We start from the raw sequence: 20,700 nt of genomic DNA, 5'->3' as shown, positions 1-20,700 counted from the left end.
CACCACAAAGATAATATGGGGGGGTTAAGACAATTTTCCTTCCAGTTGCCCTTCCCTTTTTAAATAAACAACTCCAGGTTTCTCTTAGATTTATTGGCATGGCCTTTTTGTTGTGTGAATGTGGCAGGGAGGGGTAGGGCATTCTCCATTTACCACGCTTCATTACATTCCAGACAGATTTCATATTCCACTAGTGCAAAGACACCCGTAGGTCAATCTGCCAGCATATTTCACAGCGTAATGAATGCTGGTTCTTGGGTTCTTGGGTTGGGTGCAGGAACAGGCCAAACCATGATATTCAGAAAGCTGTGTGGCCTATTGTGTCTTCAGTCTCAAGCACATTTTTGGTCAGTATCAGATCAACAGGAACTTTTGTTTTCGGGTAAATTAACCATTTATTGCCGCAACACTGTGAAAAAAATTAAATACCACTTCTATTTTATCTGACACTAATGTTGACTGAATCGTGTATTCATTTCGATATAAAAGATAAAACGTTCATGCAGGTTTTTTATTCTTTTTTGAGACACTATTGGCATTATTATAAGGGTTTGTTCAATTAAACATGTTCAAACTGCTTTCAAAACTAACGGAAAATCAACTTGAAATCAACGCGTTGTTTCAACGTTATGAAAGCAAACCAATTTTCGATTTTCATTTAGCTTTGAAGAATGCCGCGTCTGACGTTAGTTCAACGTTAATTCGATGAGCAAAATCAACGTTGTTTCAATGTCATGGGAGACGTCGTTTCCACGTTGATTCAATGTCAGTTTGCTGTCTGGGTTCCTAAAGTTAGCACAGTAGCTTTTTCAATCCCTTCACTTTCAACAATATTTACTTGCAGAGGACTGTCTTTTAAGGGTTTCATTTAGGTACATTCTTGGAAAAAAAAAAAATATATATATATATATATACTTTAAGTTGAATTTTCAAGATACGATGAGCTTGAGAGAGGAATTAGCAGGAAAAAGAGTCATAGGTCAGCTGAACCACTGGGCCGTTTATTGATGGATGATTCACAAGCACAGGTGGTGTTGTTTTTGTTTTTTATACATGTGCTTGTTATTTCTGGAATGCTTGTAATAGGAACATCATCAAAAGACAGTTCTTAGGGCAGTGTTTTTCAGTACAAATGTCTCGGCATCATCTTAACAGCTGATAAATCTATAGGTTAAAAATAATATTAAATGTTTTAAATATATTAATATCCATATATTTTTCACATGCAAGACAATAATTTCTCTCTTTTTGTGCATAAATTAAATATAGTGTGAAAATCAAACATGTTTCAAGCAATTCCTTCGCTCTTTTTTATTAGAAAATATTGCTTCTGTTTAGCAATACTGTTTCTTCCCAAAGATTCACTCTGCACACCATTGGCATAACTGCTTCATTTGATATCTGAGGTAAAAAATTATATGGACTGAGACGATACGAAAGAGAGAAAAAAAAAAACTTTAACAAAAGCAGGTTTACACAATCACAAATACACAGACCAGTAAATAACATTAAAGAATAGGAAGGTGAAAGGGAAGATCGCACGGGCATATAGATCTACACGCTTAGCTGCCGAGGGGATGACAGGTTTAGGAGGTGGCGCCTTCTTGTTGTTTTTGGCTTGCGATTTACCCAAAGCAGCGCCGACTTCGATGGGCTTGCCGTAGCAGTCAAAGTTTGAGAGTTCAAAGTCCCGTGGCAGAGAGCCTACGATGCTGAAGTCATTGGAGCGCAAATCTGACTTGGAGGTGCATACCTTTTTGCACCTTGTCTCTGTCACCTGAGAGAGATAAAGAGGGAGAGAGTGAGAAAAAGATGAATAAAGAGACATGTCAGATCCCACCAACATCTGGTATGATTTGTCCTGAAACAGTAAAAGGATAGTTCACCCTATGAAATTCTGTTCCCATTTCCATTCATTGCCTAACCCTCATGTTGTTCCAAACCTGTATGACTTACTTTCTTCAATGAAAGACAAAAGGAGTTATCTAGAAGAATGTCCAAGCTGCTCTCTTCTATACAATGAAAGCAGATGGTAACCAACAAACCATCAACACAACTTGCCACCCACACAGTTTGTTCAGACGGCCCAGTCTGTTGTGATAAGTCTACCACTTACAGTGCGTGTGGGAAATGAAACAGCAATTACCATAACTGAATTTCAGCTCTGGAGGCTTCCTCAGTGCTTGTATACACACAGTGATATGAACAGTAATCATGGCGTCTGTGTTTCCATATCAATTCGAGCGCGAGTCCTGATCCTTTTGAAGTGCATGTAAAGTCAGTAGCACCTCATTGCAGTACACGAAATCCAGGGGGCAGAGTTGGATTCAGATCTAAGGGGTGGAGATGGGTAGGATTAGGGGTGGGGTTAGGGATCAGGGGGCGGAGATGGGTGGGTTTAGGTATATGTAACATGGATATATGTTAGGTATACATACCCTGGATTTCATGTTTTGCAGTGAGGACCATCTCTGTAAAGTGGATTTTCAGAGCTAAAAACAGTGTCTTCTCGACCTTTTACATTCACAAACAGCTATATTGTACACTGCATGATAGAGGCACTTTAAACCTACATCATTTTAAAGAAAGAAAGAAAGAAAGAAAGAAAGAAAGAAAGAAAGAAAGAAAGAAAGAAAGAAAGAAAGAAAGAAAGAAAGAAAGAAAGAAAGAAAGAAAGAAAGAAAGAAAGAAAGAAAGAAAGAAAGAAAGAAAGAAAGAAAGAAAGAAAGAAAGTTATATTGGTTCGGAACGACATGAGTCCTATTGATAATGGCATTTTAGACTGAACTATCCCTTTAATTTTACACTTAGGTATTTTAATTTGTATAATTAGGAAATGAACAAATGATAGCTGGCAGGCGGATCATTTATGCATTATGATACTCATTCAGGCATCAGACATGGACAACTCAAACCAAATCTGATTAAATGTTTCCCACAGAATTGTGTCCCTCCTGTAGAGACACATACACTCTCTATCTCTTTCTTGTGGCATTTTCCTTTCTCTTTACACTCCGAGGTGCTGGGAGAGGGAGAGTTTGAGGACAGGCAATTATTTAGGTCTCTTCCTAAAGCCCTAACAGGGCAGAGGCAGTGTAGCGTTGCCCTCCCACACAGGAACAACAGGAGAAGAAAAGAAGTGGAGAGTAGAAACACCTACCTTGCATTAAAATAGAACAGAACAAGACAAGCATTAAGAACTGATGTGACATTGCACCGTCTGATTCTCTCTCTCTCTCCCTCTGACTAACAGAGCAGAGGGATGTCTGGAGTGATGTCTGATGGTCTAATGCCAACTTGTCTGTTGTATTAGTTCTGGATGTGTGGAAAGGGGCAGAAGGCATGCAGTGCTGGACCGTACTTCCCACTGGGCACACAACACTTAAATCCTCAAACAGCTTGATGTATTTTCTAGTGCAGAGATTTAGGAAACTGTCTGTCAAACGCAGTATTGGAGCTTTCATTTCCTTCTAATAAATATTGTCTGCTCAAAAGCTATCAGCATGTCTGAACAGCCATTACGTGGCTGGAGAATCCGTGGCAGAAAACAAACCTTAAAAGCTCTAATTCAGGGCAATGAATGAGGTTTTCTTGGAGGTCGGTAACTTTCAGGGGTTGTGCAAAGAGCATGTGGGTTAATTTCGGGTCAGATGTTCTTCTGCTGTCAAGTTGAAGTCTGGGAGTAAATGTGTGACAGTGGTTGCAAACACGCTGCATCCTTAAGCCTCCCTCTGGGGCCAATTTAAAGCTTATAATAGACTTCAACAAACCACATTATTCAGCCTATTTCTCCTGTCTGTCAGGCAACCATTGCCTTCAAGCTCCTCTTACAATTGTTGCTATAAAGCTGTCTGTTTTCTGAAGAACATGAAGTACTGTGATTATCCCACCACTTTTGCATGCAGACCTGACATTAGCAGTGCATGATTTCAGATTATATAACTACAGGGACAGCAATGCAACTGAACACAATAAAAACAGAATTTAAACAATGATCTCTTTGTACAGGCAAAATTGGCCGTTTAAATATAATGTGTCCCCATGTGCTGCTTAACGTGTCTCTATTGTATGCTGTCATGGAATAAAACATACTTAGAAGGAATACAGATGCGTCACGTTTGTATTTCAAAATATAGTAAATAAAATAAATAATAATTCATTAACAGAATATTATATTTTCAATAAATTACTATAACTAGTATATTTAATTGTATATTAATGTTAAAATATTTACACTACTGTTCAAAAGTTCCTGGGTGCTGGGTCAGTAAGATATGTTAAGGTTGTTGTTTTTTTTTGTTTTTTTTTTAGTAATTAGTATTTTATTTTCACCAAGACTGCATTTATTTGATTTAAAAAATAATAATAATAATAATATTACAATTTCTAATAACTGTTTTCTGTTTGTATATATTTTAAAATTTATTTTATTTCTGAGATGGCAAAACAGAATTTTCAGCATCATTACAGTCTTCAGTGTCACATGATCCTTCAGAAATCATTCTAATATGCTGATTTGGTGCTCAATAATCATTTCTTAATTTTATCAAAGTTGAAAACGGTTGTGCTGCCTAATATTTTTGTGGAAACTCTAATGCTGGATTTTTTAATGGACAGAAAGTAAAAAAAAAAACAGCATTTATTTGAAATAGTCACATTATACTGTGACTTTTGTCACAGAAGTTCTGAATATAACTATTAACTAATTTAATCTTTTGAACAGTAGTATATTATATTAAATATAATTATATAATTATATGTTAAGTATTTTTAAATGTATAAATGCGATGTTCAAAGAGGTGATATTGCCGTGTCCAAAAACTACCGTGTTATCATAGTTGTTATCACTACCAGTGGTGCTTTTCATAATCATTCTGTTTAAATAGAGTCAGTGGGTTGTTTCTGACCTGTAGCGTACTGACGTGTATAGGGGTGCTTCCCAGGCCATTGATAGTGTTCTTGGCAGGGGTCTTTCCCTCTGCTTTCTCTTTGCTGGCAATCTTTGCTCTCTCCGCCTCCAGTCGTTTAGGGCTGTTAAGCATCACCTGAACCACAGCATATTCGACCAGAGAGGCAAAGCCAAAGAGCAGGCAGGCAATCAGCCAGATGTCAATCGCTTTTACATAGGAGACTTTGGGCAGTTCAGAGGCCAAAGACGTGCACTCAGAAGAGAGCGAGAGCACTGACAGTATCCCTGCAGACAAAGAGAGGGTTCATTAGATCAAATGAGCTGAGAAGAGATGAGCTCACACATTGATCTGAAGTGTCGGATGTTTTTGAAAGAAGTCTCTTAAGCTCGCCAAGGCTGCATTATTAAATCAAAAATACAGTAAAAATCGTTATGTTGTGAAAACAGCTGAGTTGCTTAATATTTTTAGTGGAAACCATGGTGCATATTCTTTAATGAATAGAAATTTCAAAAATACACCATTTGTTTGAAACATTAAATGTCGTTATTGTCCCTTTTGATCAACTTAATGCATCTTTGGCGAAAATAGAAAATATTACTGACCCCAAAATTGTGAATGGATGGTATACCAATACCAATGCAATGCTGCTTAGAGAATTACATTTATTTATTTCAAAATATTTGATTTTATGAGCAGGCTTACATGGAATCACACAGAAACACATCCCTGTCCCTAATGTGTTTGTTTACTACACATTTGAATTTTATTTAATAATAGGTTATTATAGGTAAGACGTAAAGTCTTACGGGGTAAGACGTAAAGTAATAGGTAAGACGTAAAGTAATAGGTAAGACGTAAAGTCTTACGGGGTTGGACCAACTTGAGGGTGAGTATTTATTGACCGAATTTTCATTTTTGGGTGAACTTACCCTTTAACTCTTTCCCCAGCAGTTTTTTTTTTTTTTTTAAGTTGTCAGCATTTTCACAAAAATGTGGCCCCAAGAATATTTTTGGTAAGAAAATTATCAAAAGAAATAACAGAGCCTTTTGCTTTAAAAAACAAAACAAAAACAAAACAGATATCCTCGCTTCATGCATTATTTTATAATTTACACTTGAATGTTGATAAGTTTCATAAAAAAGCAACGTTTTAAACACAAAAATCTGAGAAAATCCCATTTTTGTATAAGACTTGTCCAGATCGGATTTAGAACAATGGTCAAAATAGACGAATACGATCGAGCCGATCAACACCCCCAAATCTTCACAGTCATTACCTCATAGATATCCATAATAAAGGCTAGATGTCTTATGGCGGTGTCTCTATCGTCATCGCCGGCGCCCATCTTGTCACAGGCAAGCTTTCTGGCTCTGTGGTTCCTGATGTAAGGTGAGTTATCAGCACGATCACAAATACTCTTATCTCATTGAAATCTTGACAGATTTACAAACGGTTTGGTTTCTTACCAACGTCATTAATGTGGCTATTATTCTGGACGATTATTTATTGATACACTTATTATTCATAAGTGTGCACTGTCATAACTACATCTCTGACGTTTATAACAATCCAAACCGTTTGAAAATCGGTAGAAAATTGAGCAAGTTATGGTTATGTAAAAAGAACATGCACCATTAAAACACAATGTTACAAGTGAGCAAACTGCCTGTGACAAGATGGCCGTCAGTGCGGACATTGACATCCATTGGCCAGCAGCGCGGACAAGACATCTAGCCTTTATTATGGATATCTATGCATTACCTTGTCTGCTTCTTCTTCGCTTGTTTATGGATCTGGATATAACGTAAAACATTGAAAACAGATTGCCGGGAAATTCTGTCAATGGCGGGGAAAGAATTTAATATTTAAATTCATTCTGCAGATTTCCCCACAAAATCTACAAAAAAAAATATCTGTAGATTCCATCTAGGCCTGTGTATAATTAAAATGACACACATACAAACCAAACACTCAAAAACTGCATTAAATGACTGACCTGAAATGGTATGGGTTTGAGACCATGGACAGTGTTTTTTTTTAGATGACACTTGATGTAATCACGTTATACTGTGACAAGGACAACAATGTGGACAGAATGGTGGTGTTACTGGCATGACCAATGGAATCGAATTTTGTAAGTTCCACCCATGAAACAGAACTAGAACAAGGAATAAGCATGTTCCGTGAAAACAATACATGCAGTTATCAGCATTATCAGGCTATAATTGGAAAACACAAGAAATTGTCCAATTTCACGGCATCTTGCGTAATCTTCATCGCATCTTGGATAATCTTCTCTCAGTGAACTCTGCGGGTCCAATAGCGAAATAACCCCTGTGGGCTACAGCTGAGGCGGATGGAAATATCCTGGACATGCATTACATTTCCTTGGAGATGCCTTTAGGTAAGCAATTGATGAAAAGAAGCTATAGTGCTGTAAGGCATGAAAAAACTATCACCCTAAACCTCCAGTACTGATGTGAAATCAGAGGCATTGAAAAGATTCATTGGTGGATGATATTGGTGAAACCGTGGAATGAAAAAGGACGGGGGTACAGGACTCGACAGAGACATGAGATGAGGTGCTGATGTTTGTGGCAGGACCGATGATTGGAAAAAGTACCCAGAGGCACACGGGCAGCGCTGGCGTCAGGGTTGATCCAAAAGGAGAGCCAGGAAAGGACGACGATAAGCAGGGTGGGAGCGTACACACCCATCATGTAGAAGCCCACCTGCCTTCTCAGAGTAAAAATCACCTCCACACACGTGTAGTAACCTATCATTCAACGGTTCAAAAGGTTGCTTTAAATGGACAAAAGGGTGCATTTATCATGGAATCACATCTAATGGCTACTACTTCAACTAGACCAGAGAGCTAATTTCTGCACACATTTAGTGCCATTCATAAAAAGCGAAAACTTTTACCTGTCCCTGCGTAGAACTTGGTGCAGTTGCCATATTCAATGTCCTCTTGTTTAATATCGAACTGAGGAAGAGCAATCTCTTCCATCTGTACGGGGTCACCAGACTGCCACATGAACTGCAGGTCATCTGTGGTGTAGCCGACTGCACACACACACACACACACATTAAAATGAAAAATAACTCTACACATAACCAATAATACCTGTAATGCTAGATTCATACGTCAGAGATTTAAATGTATGTTCAAAGACATTTGAGTCCATGAGATAACTAGATATGATTTTTTAAACAATATTTAAACACTTTCACACTTTAAAAATATGAAATATTATAAATGAAATATATAATTACATTTTTAATGAAATATAAGCTAGACAGTTGTTCCTTGTATTGTTTAACCACACCTAAATTATTTGCATGATTTTTTTAATGTATTATTTTCTTCTAAACACTACTAAATTATGTTATTCATATTCACATACAGCTCTCAAGCTGCATTTTGCATCGCTGGGTGTCCATGGGGAAGAGAGTCAAGTCCAGTGGACAAGAGAGGGTGACGGACAACCTAAAAAAAGAGAGACAGAGTAGTGATTTGGAATGAGGCATTTTCTTTTTTTGACCAACTGTATACCTAAACATCATACACATTGTTGATGTGAGATTGTTAAACGTTCCATTTCAAAACCATAATAAGAAGTAATCTAAAATAATAATGAGTGAAATAGAAAAATAACAGATTCAAATAACTGCATTTAAAGTTTCATGCTGAAACGTTCACTTATATAAATATATTCAGCAACCTTGCAAAGACTATTTTAGACCATTATCACCAGATCGCACTACGTGAAAGTCAATCAAAATGTAACCGATTTCATAGATGCCACAGACATAAAATGTCTTTCCCAACAGTAGAATAAATTCTTCATGCAGTTCCCTTTTTTGTGCACAGCATGCACACCAAGGCATGTTTATTTAAAACACCATTAACACATGAAAGCTTTTTGGTTTTCTCTCATAATCTGACAAGTACAGCCTCAGATGCAGCAAAGAGCTACTTTTTACACCAGCAAGGCCACACAGCACTTTAGTGCACAGCAAGCAGCTAAAGCACTGTGCCAAGTTATTTTTGTAAAGGCTTGGGAGAGGTTAGAGAGAATCATTGCTTCCTTATAAGATCTGTTTTTGTTTAAGATGTATCTTTACGGTGTGTTATACTAATTATCTGAGAGGAAGAGAGATATAGACAGACAAGGGTTAAGATGTAAGATGGGGTCAGATGGGAAAAGACAGGGGGACAAACAAAGACTCAAAATAAAGATTCCCCTTGAAAATAAACACTGCAGTTGTGAAAAAATTCAATGTCTATGTATTAAGTAGCAAAAAGCAGTTTCGGGGAGGAGACTTGCTGTATCCAATGTCCAATACATAACATAAATAAATATACTGTATATAGTACAGTATATGAAATGCCATATGTTTGATTATTATTTTAAATGTACTTGTTTCATACAATTTGGTGTTTATATACTGTATGTATATAAACATCGTCAGTGTTGTAGTCGAGACCACCTCACTCGAGTCCGAGTCGACACCGAGACCAGAGAGAGTCGAGTCCATAGAGAGTCGAGTCCGAGACCAGAGACGGTCGAGTCCGAGTCGAGACCGAGACCAGTGAGGGTTGATTACCTAATTTACTTTTATTTACTTAGAGAAATCCTTTTTTTTATTTTACTGAATTTACTTAGAGTTTAAAAAATATGATCAGTTTAGGGTAAAAAGGCCACATAGTAGGTGGTGTTAAAAGTAATTTTATTACAATTTGTCATGCGCAGTTGCGCACTAGAAAATCACCAATCACTGGGCGTGTCAATCAATTTAAAGAAATATTTTATTAACATACATTAATAATCATGAAAAAATATATTGAATTGAACTCGAGTGGAAAATGGACACGAGTCCATGACAAGACCAAGACCATTAAAATATGGTCTCGAGACCGAGTCCGAGACAAGTCCGAGTCTTGAGTACTACAACACTGAACATCGTTTATCTGTGTTACCTGTGTTTCCTTTTCATATGTATAGTGTCATTCTGACATTGACATTTCTGAAATTATTTTCAAGATGACCTAAAATCAGAACGTTCCAAAATAAAAATATTGAATAATTTTCCTCCAGTATCGTGGATGTTTGGAATGGAGGTTATGGGAGAAAAGTGATAAGGATGGCTATAAGGTGTGTCAGTTTCATTGAGGAAAAAGAGAAAATAGATATGAAGAGTTCAGATGCAAAAGCCTCTAAGTGCCATTTGAAATTTTCTTCTAAAATGATCATTTTTATCAAGCTTGTATATTTAAGTTCAGTAATTTCACTTAAATGGCAATGAAGATTACCTATTAATTGTCATTTAAGTGAAATTACTGAACTTAAATATACAATCTTGATAAAAATGGTCATTTTAGAAGAAAATTTCAAATGACATTTAGAGGCTTTTGCATCTGAACTCTTCATATGTACATGTAGGGAGGAAGTTGAAGTTCAATGGACGAGTAAAGGCATAATTTGTTTCAGGGAGGTATAATATGAAATAAACACTCGTGTTTCTTTTTGAAAGACTCTCATTAAGACAGTAATCCCTTGCCACACACATACCCAGAGAAAGAGCAAGGCATCCTGGGCCAATGCCAAAAGTGAGAAAGGGCTCATAGAAGACCACCCAGCTCATGATGTGATACGGGTGGCATGGAAAAAACACTATGGAAATACATTGCCTCAGACATAATAGAACAAAACGTGATGCTCTTAAAAAAAATTCCCATCCAGACTGAAATGGCTCTGTGCCAGTGTTTAGATTTTATCTGTACCCTAAACTGGACCATGTCCAATGCACGGCTGGCAAGGTGACCACAGAAACAACTCAAATTTGTTTAAAGCATCAGAGCCTTGTTTACCTTTATAAATAACTGTTTGTTTCTATCCATGCTGATAAACCTTACTATGTTTAAAAAAAAGAGTTTGTAAAACACAGCACTCTGTGGACAGATCTACAGCAGGTGTAGTCACTGACTGCTAGAAGACACGGAGAGCTTCATTCACTCAGCAGGAACTGTAGATAAAGCCCTGGACAGATAATGACAAGAGGTGTTCGCCACTACTAAAGGACTGAACTTTCACATGGGATCATATAGCAGGAGCTGTAATTAAGGTGTCAGTGGTGAGGTGAAACTCTAGGGTCAACAGATCGAATCTCCAATTCTCAGATCACTTTAAGTCCCTTGAGGTTTATTAAAAGCATTAAGAAGAGCTCAGAGGAGGATTCAGTCACTATGTTACCTGTCATTCAAACATGCCCTAGTGAAAAATAAACATACCAAAATGCATTTGAAATACATGTATTTTATGATAAGTATACTACAAATACTTAATATAAATACCCTGCAATTGTACTTTTGATATTCTAAAATTATAAAGTCAAAGTCTAAATTGGAACAACTAATTTTGTACTTCATGTACTTTAGTTATCTGGAAGTATGCTGAGGTCCAACTAAAGATATATTTAGGCTACGTCCACATTAATCCGGATACATTTGAAAACGGGGTTTTCGTTTAAAAACGCTCTCCGTCCACACTAGCGTTTTCAGACGTTTTCCAACGTTTCAGTGTTGATGAGAAACTTCTAAATTCACTTTACTGCGCATGCGTGAAACTTCACAAATGCTCACTGAGATAATAATGTTATCGCACAATAACAGGATAATTTTATTTAGCAAAATATCTCACCATCACTGATGCGTCCAGGTCGCATTCAGTCACCCTATATTTGGTCTAAAATGCAACTGCTCTCCTGTTTTGCAGCAGGACAGCAAATGTAAGTACATTATCTGTCATCTTTGTAGTGCTATGAAGAATAGTACATATTAAGTAACATAGAAAGTAACATATTTTAGCAATAGTGTAAAAATGAATAACACATAACAGGCACAATACCGATAAACATTAATATCTATTGGTACTACATGGATCACATGACTAAACTTACGTCATCGTTTTGAAATACCTCCGGTTTCACTGTCCACACTACAATGCGAAAACGGTGTTTTCAAATTTATCCACTTTGGAGAGCGTTTTCCAAAATATACGTTTTTGTTGACTTAAAACGGCGTCTCAGTGTGGACGGAAGGCCAAAACGGAGAGAAAAATATACGTTTTCAAAGGAAAACGTATTAGTGTGGACATGGCCTTAAGTATATTTGATTGTGCTGAAGTGAAACTACTGTAAGCACACTTTTTTTGTAACATCATTTCTCACAATGTGACATTGTATCTTAGTTTAAACTTTATCTCATAATTGTATATATATTTATCGGAAAAAAATCTTCCATGAAGTTAGGAACCTGGCTGACACATTCATTTTAACACCTTCCGATTAAACTGCATGGTAATTTGTTCCACTTTATAAGGCCTTGACATCTGATAAACTATTGTGTTTGCTTTGTTTAGATTGCTGTGGTAAATAATGTGAGTAGGTGTTACCGGCATTTAGACCTCATTTGTCACCATCCATATAGACAGAGGTTGGGTGCTTAGCAGGAAGAGAGCATTAAACTTCACCTCATGCTGATGAGTACATCTCCGTTTCTGAAGATAAAGAGCAGGATGTTCTCCTGAGTAACGTCATGAAAGTTAGCACTCTTTTCGTTGGCAAAGAAAAGATCGGGTTTCCAAAGGCATTTGAACATCGTCGGGTCAACGGTGAGCGAGTCCGACTTGTAGTCCTGAGGGAGCCGGAGTCTGGGGTCATTCCAGCGCTGTCTCAAGAAGATGTTGACACGATAGTCCTATAAAATAGAGGCCGAAGGTTTTCATAAATCTGTTGAACTGAATTAAACCTGAAAAACAACTTCGGTGTTTTGTGACACCGAAAACTGGGTGGTGATTCTGGGTGGGTGCTAGTTAGGAGGGCTGACACCTGTCTTTGTGTTACGTGACTTTGACACAAAAACAGCACATTCGTTCTTAGAGTGACAGAGAAGCCCAGGTGTATTAGGAAACGCTATGGCAACCAGCATTTCTCACGACCTCTGAGTGATGTTTTAAAAAACACCTGTCTCTGAAGTATCTAGGCTCCAATAATGGTTGGTATTGAAGTCGCGCAGCTGGGGCGCTCAGAGCTGCTCCTATTTACATTTCCATCTATCGCAAACATCAGAGGCATGCAACGGGTGCTGCAATGAGGGCTCATGCTGTATGTGAGCACCTACACTGGGGAAAACACAGGGTTCGTTAAGTCAGATTGGCCCCAGCTTCCTTGCCGGCTTGCGTGAGCAAAAAGCTTTGAAGTGGCATTTTTTTAGTGGAGCTTGTTTTGCTAGCGCTGATACTGTGAAGACAGATGATATGCCAAATAAAATGGCCACACTCCAGCTGCACTACTGAGTCAAGTGATTTCGGTCCCTAAGTGTTTTTGCGTGTATGATTCACATCTTGGTATGTCCTGTTTTTCGTTCCATGCTCTGACCAGGAACCTTCAGGATGTATTACACACACCATGGATGGCATTGTGTCATATTTACACGTGTTGTTTTGTTGGACTTGTCCAAATGTTAATAAAGTGCAACATAAGCTATGGTAGGCAAAGTGGCATGCTTCTTACTAGTCGGGTCTCTGGAGAGGTTATGAATAGCCTTTTTGTATTCCTGTCTTATGCCACCTGTGCATATTAATGTTAACCACAGCAGAATGATGCAACACCAAAGTGGGATTGCTTTTTCAATGCCTGGTGTCACGCAGCGCTCCTGTAGAACTGACTGCAAACTATATTCAACCTATGACACCATGCAGTGCTGGGCAGAAAAAACAGCCCTCTGATGTCTTTCCAGGGGAAATATTTTCAGTAGAGGTGATCTGAGTCAGATCACTCTGGCATGGTGGGTTGTTTATGGGTGTCACTGCTCATAAGGAGTCAGGCGTAAGATTGTGGGGTCTGGAGCTGATTTTTTTCCCCACTGGTGGAGTGTTAAGTAAACACAGTAAGCCCAAAATAAAGCACACAGTCATGAATCCAATCATCTGTCTTGTAGGAGTTTCCCCTGACAATCTGAGATTTTGGAAACTACAATTTATTTATATTGTATAAAATGTTTGAGATATTGTTTTGATCTAATTATTGATTTCAACGCAATGACATTTAAAAAAATTAGAAAACAAAAACAGCAGAATAAAACTGAGGAAATTATATGGCTCAATATGGTCAAAAGTTTTGTTTAGAACACTTCAAAAGGTTGGCTGCATCCAAAATCGCAAATAGTAGTGACAAAAGAAGTATGTCAGTCCTCATAAAAGAGTATAGGCATAAACTAACCATATGACATAGTATTTTCCGAAGTGTAAAGAGATTCTAAAGTGTGCATCCGATAGACACTTTACTACACTATTACTACTACTTTACTAACGAGGCATTCATGAATGGCAGTGAAGCGACCAAAGTCCATTTCAAAGATACAACACAACTGACGCTGGTAGATCATGTGATAAGGACAACATGGCAAATGTAGTATCTCCAGATTACATTCATACTATAGTATAAAACATACTTTTTTTAGCAGTTGTGAAGTAATTTCTTTTTCAAGATAAGTCCATAAATCCATTTTCTAATCAAAAATGTTGAATAAGTTATAGGACAAATTCCACTTTTTAACTTATAAACTTATAAAGTTGTAAAGTAACTTTACAAAGAAATTGAGTGATAGGAAAGAACTTGCACTGATTGTGATTTAGTCATTACATTACAGTGCAAATATTTGTTTTAAAACAGCAAATGTTGGGGAAAATATATAAATATATACACACTACCATTCAAGATTTCAAAAAATAAAGAAATGAATACCTTTATTTAGCAAGGATAAATTAAATTGATCAAAAGTGATAGGTTGGCTGACTCATTTCTATTTTAGAAATGCTGTTGTTTTCTATTCGGTAAACTTTCTATTTACCAAAGAATCCTGCTAAATTGTAAAATGTGTCACAGTTAAAAATATTAAGCAACACAACTGTTTTCAACATTGATAATAATAAATGTTTCTTGACTGATTTCTGAAGGATCACGACGTGACACTATATTGAGTATTGGAATGTGAATGAAAGTGATACCATAGTGGTCTCTTGGATGGACCCAAAGCTGTTGATGAAAATGTTCACACGATCCTCAACAGGAATACCTAAAAACAAAAGAAAAAAACAAACAAAGTTGATATCTCAGCACATCAAACACACCTATAAAACAAGACGCCCAAAAGTCATTCCAACATTTTTAGCAGTGCACTTTCTCACAGACTATTATGGGTAAATTTAACTATACCATGAAACATGTGTTTGCACTTTATATGTACTAAATGGAAAGCATGGCATTATAGGAAAACGCTACAGCTACTCCACTGCTATTCCTATTCCCAAGATGATTATGTTGACTTTAATGACTGCCAGGAGCTTTCATCTTGCTCAGATATGAAGAGCAGCTGGCTGGCCATAGAGACTAATAACACTGAATCATACAGTGAGCTCTTAACACTCAGACCACATCAAGGCCAACGTTTACGTTGAATGCCAGAGAGCAGGAGGCTACAGAGCTTCTCACTCTTTACAACTTGCTTCATTATATCTGGAACGACTGCCAACAGTAGCATAACCTAGAATTAAATATCTGCCACAATGTATACACATCAATAAAACATGATTTGTTATTTAATAATTGTACATAAATGTAGGCTATGTACATGTTCAAGAAACCATTTTGAAATGATTTGAGCTTTGCGACATGGTATGTTGTCCAGTTGGAAGTAGCCATTGGATGATGGATACCCTGTAGTCATAAAGGGATGGACATGGTCAGCAGCAATAATATCGCAAAATATCACCATTACACCACCAGCAGCAGCCTGAACCGTTGATGCAAGGCAAGATGGATCCATGCTTTTATGTTGTTTACACCAAATTCTGACCCTACTTCCTGAATGTCGCGGCAGAAATCGAGACTCATCAGACCAGGCAACATTGTTCCAATTTTCTAGTGTGCAATATTGGTGAGCCCGCAGGGTTGAGCCTCAGTTTCCTGTTCTGCTGCTGTAGCGCATCTGCTTCAGGTTCAACATATTGTGTGTTCAGAGATGCTCTTCTGCAAAACTTGGTTGTAACGAATGGCTATTTGAATTACTGTTGCCTTTCTATCAGATCCAACCAGTCTGGCCATTCTCCAGCAAGGCATTTTCGCCCACAGAACTGCCGCTCACTGGATATTTTCTGGCCAACAGCTATTCTACATTCAAAGTCACTTGAATCACCCCTCTTCCCCATTCTGATGCTCAGTTTGAACATCAGCAGATCGTCTTGACCATGTCTACTTGCCTAAATGCATTGAGTTGCTTCCATGTTATTGGCTGATTAGCTATTTGCGTTAACAAGCAGTTGAACAGGTGTACCTAAAGTGGCAGGTGACTGTATATGTAAGGGATATTGTACATTCAGACGGTTGTTATTGCAGAATAAACCCCGACAGGGTTTCAAAACTTTCACAAAGAAAACCTTCCTAGCAAGCTTATAGCGCTGACCTCTGTTGCTGGAATAAGCCTGTTATCAGTTTTACCAGTTGTTATTGAGGAATAACATACCGCTGGATGACACGATTAATCAATCAGAATCAAGTATTCCACAGAGCCGTGTAATATATATATATATATATATATATATATAAATCATGGCACTGCAAGGGTAGCCTACTGACCTTTGAAGTTGGGTCGTATTCTTGGGTCATAGGTGACCAGAAGTCTATTAAGGATGTTGCTGGTGGAGTTCGCTGGAACCCGTGCCAGATCCTCTGATGACAGCTGCCTGAAGGGACCAGAAACAAGGAGTGTTAGGGTGCAGTCTTTAACAACAACAAAATTATATCAAGTCATGCTCATGTTAAAAGTCACCATGCATAGTTATATAAAACCATTGTGACTGATGGTTAGTGAGTAGTGAATTACTTAATTTTGCCACAGTGTGAAGTACACACACAACATTATGAGCTGTTTCTATAGTTCCCTGTTGAATAGCCAGAAAGTCAACATAATGTATTGCACCATTTTGCCAGAAAATGTTGAATGTAAATACACTTACGAAGGACAATAAACCTGTTTTCCTTTCTTCTTTCCTTTCTTAGCAGATTTTTCTTTGGTGAATCCTCCTTCCATCCAGACACAGATGATAAGCAACAAGAAAATCACCTTTAGAGCCTTCATGTTACAGCAACTCAACTTAGCCTGGAAGAGAAACAACACATACATTAAAAGTACGTACGGTATATTACATACATTAAGCTGATTTTTTTTTTTTTTTAAACTGCATATCATTGTCAGTGGGCATTGTCAAGAACAATGCATTTGCATGTTATGTCACTATTTTATTGTTAGAAAAAAAATATTCTGATATTGTCTTTGTTCAAAGACATTTTATAAGCAGAGCACTAATATTCCCAGGCTTTCAATGGATAACAACGTCCTCTCTCAGAGGACACACAGGCTGTCTTAGAGACTGATGGTCTGTTGGCACAAGAAATGTGGTTCTGTTGTATCTGTGACCGCTTTAAAAATGGTTATGGGTGTCTGTCACAGTGGGTGGTCTGACAATATGTTTCTACAGTAAAGCACGTTGTTTCCACAAATCATATAGGACAATTAATGAATTTATTATCAAAATGAATAATTTTGCCCCATGTAAACAGTGCTTTACAGATATATAACCATATCATACTGTACATGTACATCAACAGAAAATGACCAAGATTACTGAATTTAAGATGTATTTAAAAAACTGATTTTAAAATGCGAAGACACATGCATGCCTAGTATTGAAATATGCCAAATACTGATCTATTCGACAATGTACACATGTGCAATCCTCCTGTAAAACACAGCCATCGATGAGTGTCTAAAATGTAAAGGAGAGGAAGCAACTGGAAAAATCAGCATGAGGAATTCCCCTCTGAGGAACACTGCCAGAAAACTCCCCTGTCTAGACTCTTCCACCCTCCACCCTTTGGAGGCCTGATTCTACGCCAGTGCATTGATCATCATCTTAAATGAAACCGGCCAGTGTTCACGCACACTCCTCCAATCTCTCACTCATTCCATCACTATTATTATCACCAGATGCTTGTGTTTCTCTTTCACATCTCTCCAGATCTCTCAATCTCTTTCTCGCTCTCATTCCCTTTCTTTTCACTGATTCAGCGGTCACGGCAATTTGAGTTTAATGTTCCTCCTTGGAAAGACACAGACAAACACTGCGGGTTTACATATGAAGAATAGAAATTCAAGTAGTGGATTATAATGTTTAACTATGCAAGACAATTTAAGGGTAGGAGAGATGGTTTTGCTTTATTTCCACGATAGACTAAATCTAAGTAAACTTGACCCTTTATTTGAAACACCCCTCCTTTGGATGTGTGTTAAAAGAGTGAAAAGTACAATAGGACCCTTTAAAAAAACTCACTGTTCACATGATGCACATTTTTCATATCATGATCTCTGACCTATAACAAAGATGTTTTTAAGGTCTATAAATGATGTATTAGAGGCTGAAGTGGAAAATACATAAAATTATGTTCAGTATATTAATTTAGGCCTGCTGTACTTTTATGTTTAATGAAACCAAATAAAACATAAATGTATTTTATAACAATATTTATAATATAATAGTAAATACAAATTGAATATATTACTAATAAAAAAATAAAACCATGATTATATGCCTATTAAGTAAATACTATATATATATATATATATATATATATATATATATATATGAAGAGTTCAGATGCAAAAGCCTCTAAATGCCATTTGAAATTTTCTTCTTTAATGATGATTTTTATCAAGCTTGTATATTTAAGTTCAGTGATTTCACTTAAATGGCAATGATAATTACCTATTAATTGTTATTTAAGTGAAATTACTGAACTTAAATATACAAGTTTGATAAAAATCATCATTAAAGAAGAAAATTTCAAATGGCATTTAGAGGCTTTTGCATCTGAACTCTTCATATATATAAACACAAATTCATGATACGTTATGGTTAGCATTTTTCAGTTGTACAATACAATTAGAATTCGCCATATATTACATAATTTTAGCCTGACAGAGATTACCTATATTGGAAATCTCACCACATCAAACTGTGTTTATATTTTATGTTCATGCAAATGCGTAAAGGTACAACAACGACCTGTGGATGCTTTGAGCAGTTGAAGAAGTTGCATTCAGGCGTGATAGAAAATAAAGCAGGTTACGGTAGCATATGGGGAAGGGGGAAAACATAGCAACAGCATCCTCCATGACGACGAGGGGGTTGGGATGATGATGATGATGAAGGGAAATAGTAGACTACAACACAGAATGACGCGTCGCAGCGCGTCCCCATTCATAATAGACATTTTAAACGCGCTTTCTTTAAAATAATACGTGTGGTTTCACTCACCATTTCAAAATATTAACGGTTGTTGTTCCACAGATTCGATTCGGTAGGGCTGACAGTGCAATCGATCAAAGATCCTTCAAAACAAGTCGCCGTCTAAATCGCATTCTGATAGTCGTTGCCTCAATCAGCGCGGATCTTCATTCATTACGACGGCGTTTCACGTCTGTTTTTTTTTTTCCCCTTATCTTTTTCTAGTTTAATATCCTGAGCAGAATATATATTTCAGCTGTCCTATTGCATTGGTAAAGGCAGGGTTGCCAAGATGGAGACTTGTGTGTGCACATGTCATGCAACATGCGCAGTAGCACACTGTACAAGGACAGAATTAATCACACAGCATCACTGAAATGCAAGGCCATCACACTTGCTCTGCCATTTCAGCACAAGTAGCCTATAACCCCGAAAATGATCAGCACATGCAGTATTCATTATTGGGTCTGTCTGTAGAGTGCTTGAAATTGTGCCTCTGAAATGGAAAATATATATATATATAAAAGAACAGAAAGAATGCATGCAAAAATGAATTGTTTGTACAATACATGTAAAAAAGAATGAATGCAAGAAAGAAAAATGCAATGCCAAATGCAATAAAGAATAAATGCATGCCTGAAAACAATGATGAAACAAATAAAGAAAAAAAAAACTTAATAAGAACTTTTTGTGCATAATAATAAAGATTAATACTTTATTCTATACATGTTCCTACACTCTAAACAATGCTGGGTTGTTTTAACCCAAATTTGGGTAAAATATGGGCAAACCCAAATGTTGGGTTAAAAATGTAATTTCAAACTTCAACTTTCACTTTCTACTGTAAAATTTTTATTTGCAGTTTTAACCCAACATTTGGGTTTGCCCATGTTTTACCTAAATTTGGGTTAAAACAACCCAGCATTGTTTAGAGTGTAGATGAATGAATGGTGCCATTTTAGGCTTAAACCAGAGTACTAAAGTAACAAGCAAAGTAAAACACAAGTGTGCCAGCCAACAGACACAAAGTGTGGATGTCTGTATTTTTAAGCTCATCGAGACATAGAGGTTGCCCAGGGTGGAATGTAGCCGTCATGGCAGGTACAGTTCCAAACTGAGGCCAATTCTCTCTGAGCGAAGTCAAACACTATTACTTCCTCAAAAGACAACACAGACATTACGATGTGAACCAAAAGTAAGGCTCAGACACATTTCTCACCCGATGCTCTCCAAGGATCTTGGGTGAATGGTGTTTGGATTGAGTGAGAATGAAAACATAGACATTCACAAATTTCCACAGGGCACTCTGGCATTTAGCAGAGGTCCAAAGACCTCAGGCATTGTTCATGTGAATTATACACAATATACGGTACCTCCTTCA

At 37.2% G+C, this 20,700-nt stretch overlaps 1 protein-coding gene across 1 annotated transcript; it reads right to left on the bottom strand.

The window, feature by feature from the left end:
- Positions 1-980: 980 nt before the first annotated feature.
- Positions 981-19,638, bottom strand: glrbb (glycine receptor, beta b). The gene is made up of 10 exons (XM_039664521.2): positions 19,350-19,638; positions 16,992-17,134; positions 16,612-16,718; positions 14,985-15,052; positions 12,447-12,673; positions 8,319-8,401; positions 7,837-7,977; positions 7,535-7,687; positions 4,908-5,194; positions 981-1,777 (listed from the first exon to the last, which is right to left on the bottom strand). The coding sequence occupies exons 1-10, from the start codon at positions 19,350-19,352 to the stop codon at positions 1,481-1,483; spliced, it is 1,509 nt and encodes a 502-aa protein (XP_039520455.2). The 5' UTR covers positions 19,353-19,638; the 3' UTR covers positions 981-1,480.
- Between the last annotated feature and the right edge of the window lie 1,062 nt (positions 19,639-20,700).

This window comes from Pimephales promelas, chromosome 9 (genome assembly GCF_988280905.1).
Source record: "Pimephales promelas chromosome 9, fPimPro1.hap1.1, whole genome shotgun sequence".
In the NCBI taxonomy this organism is placed as follows: Eukaryota; Metazoa; Chordata; class Actinopteri; order Cypriniformes; family Leuciscidae; genus Pimephales; species Pimephales promelas.
The sequence above is the reverse complement of the archived record's forward strand: the minus strand, read 5'-3'. Positions and strand labels throughout refer to the sequence as shown.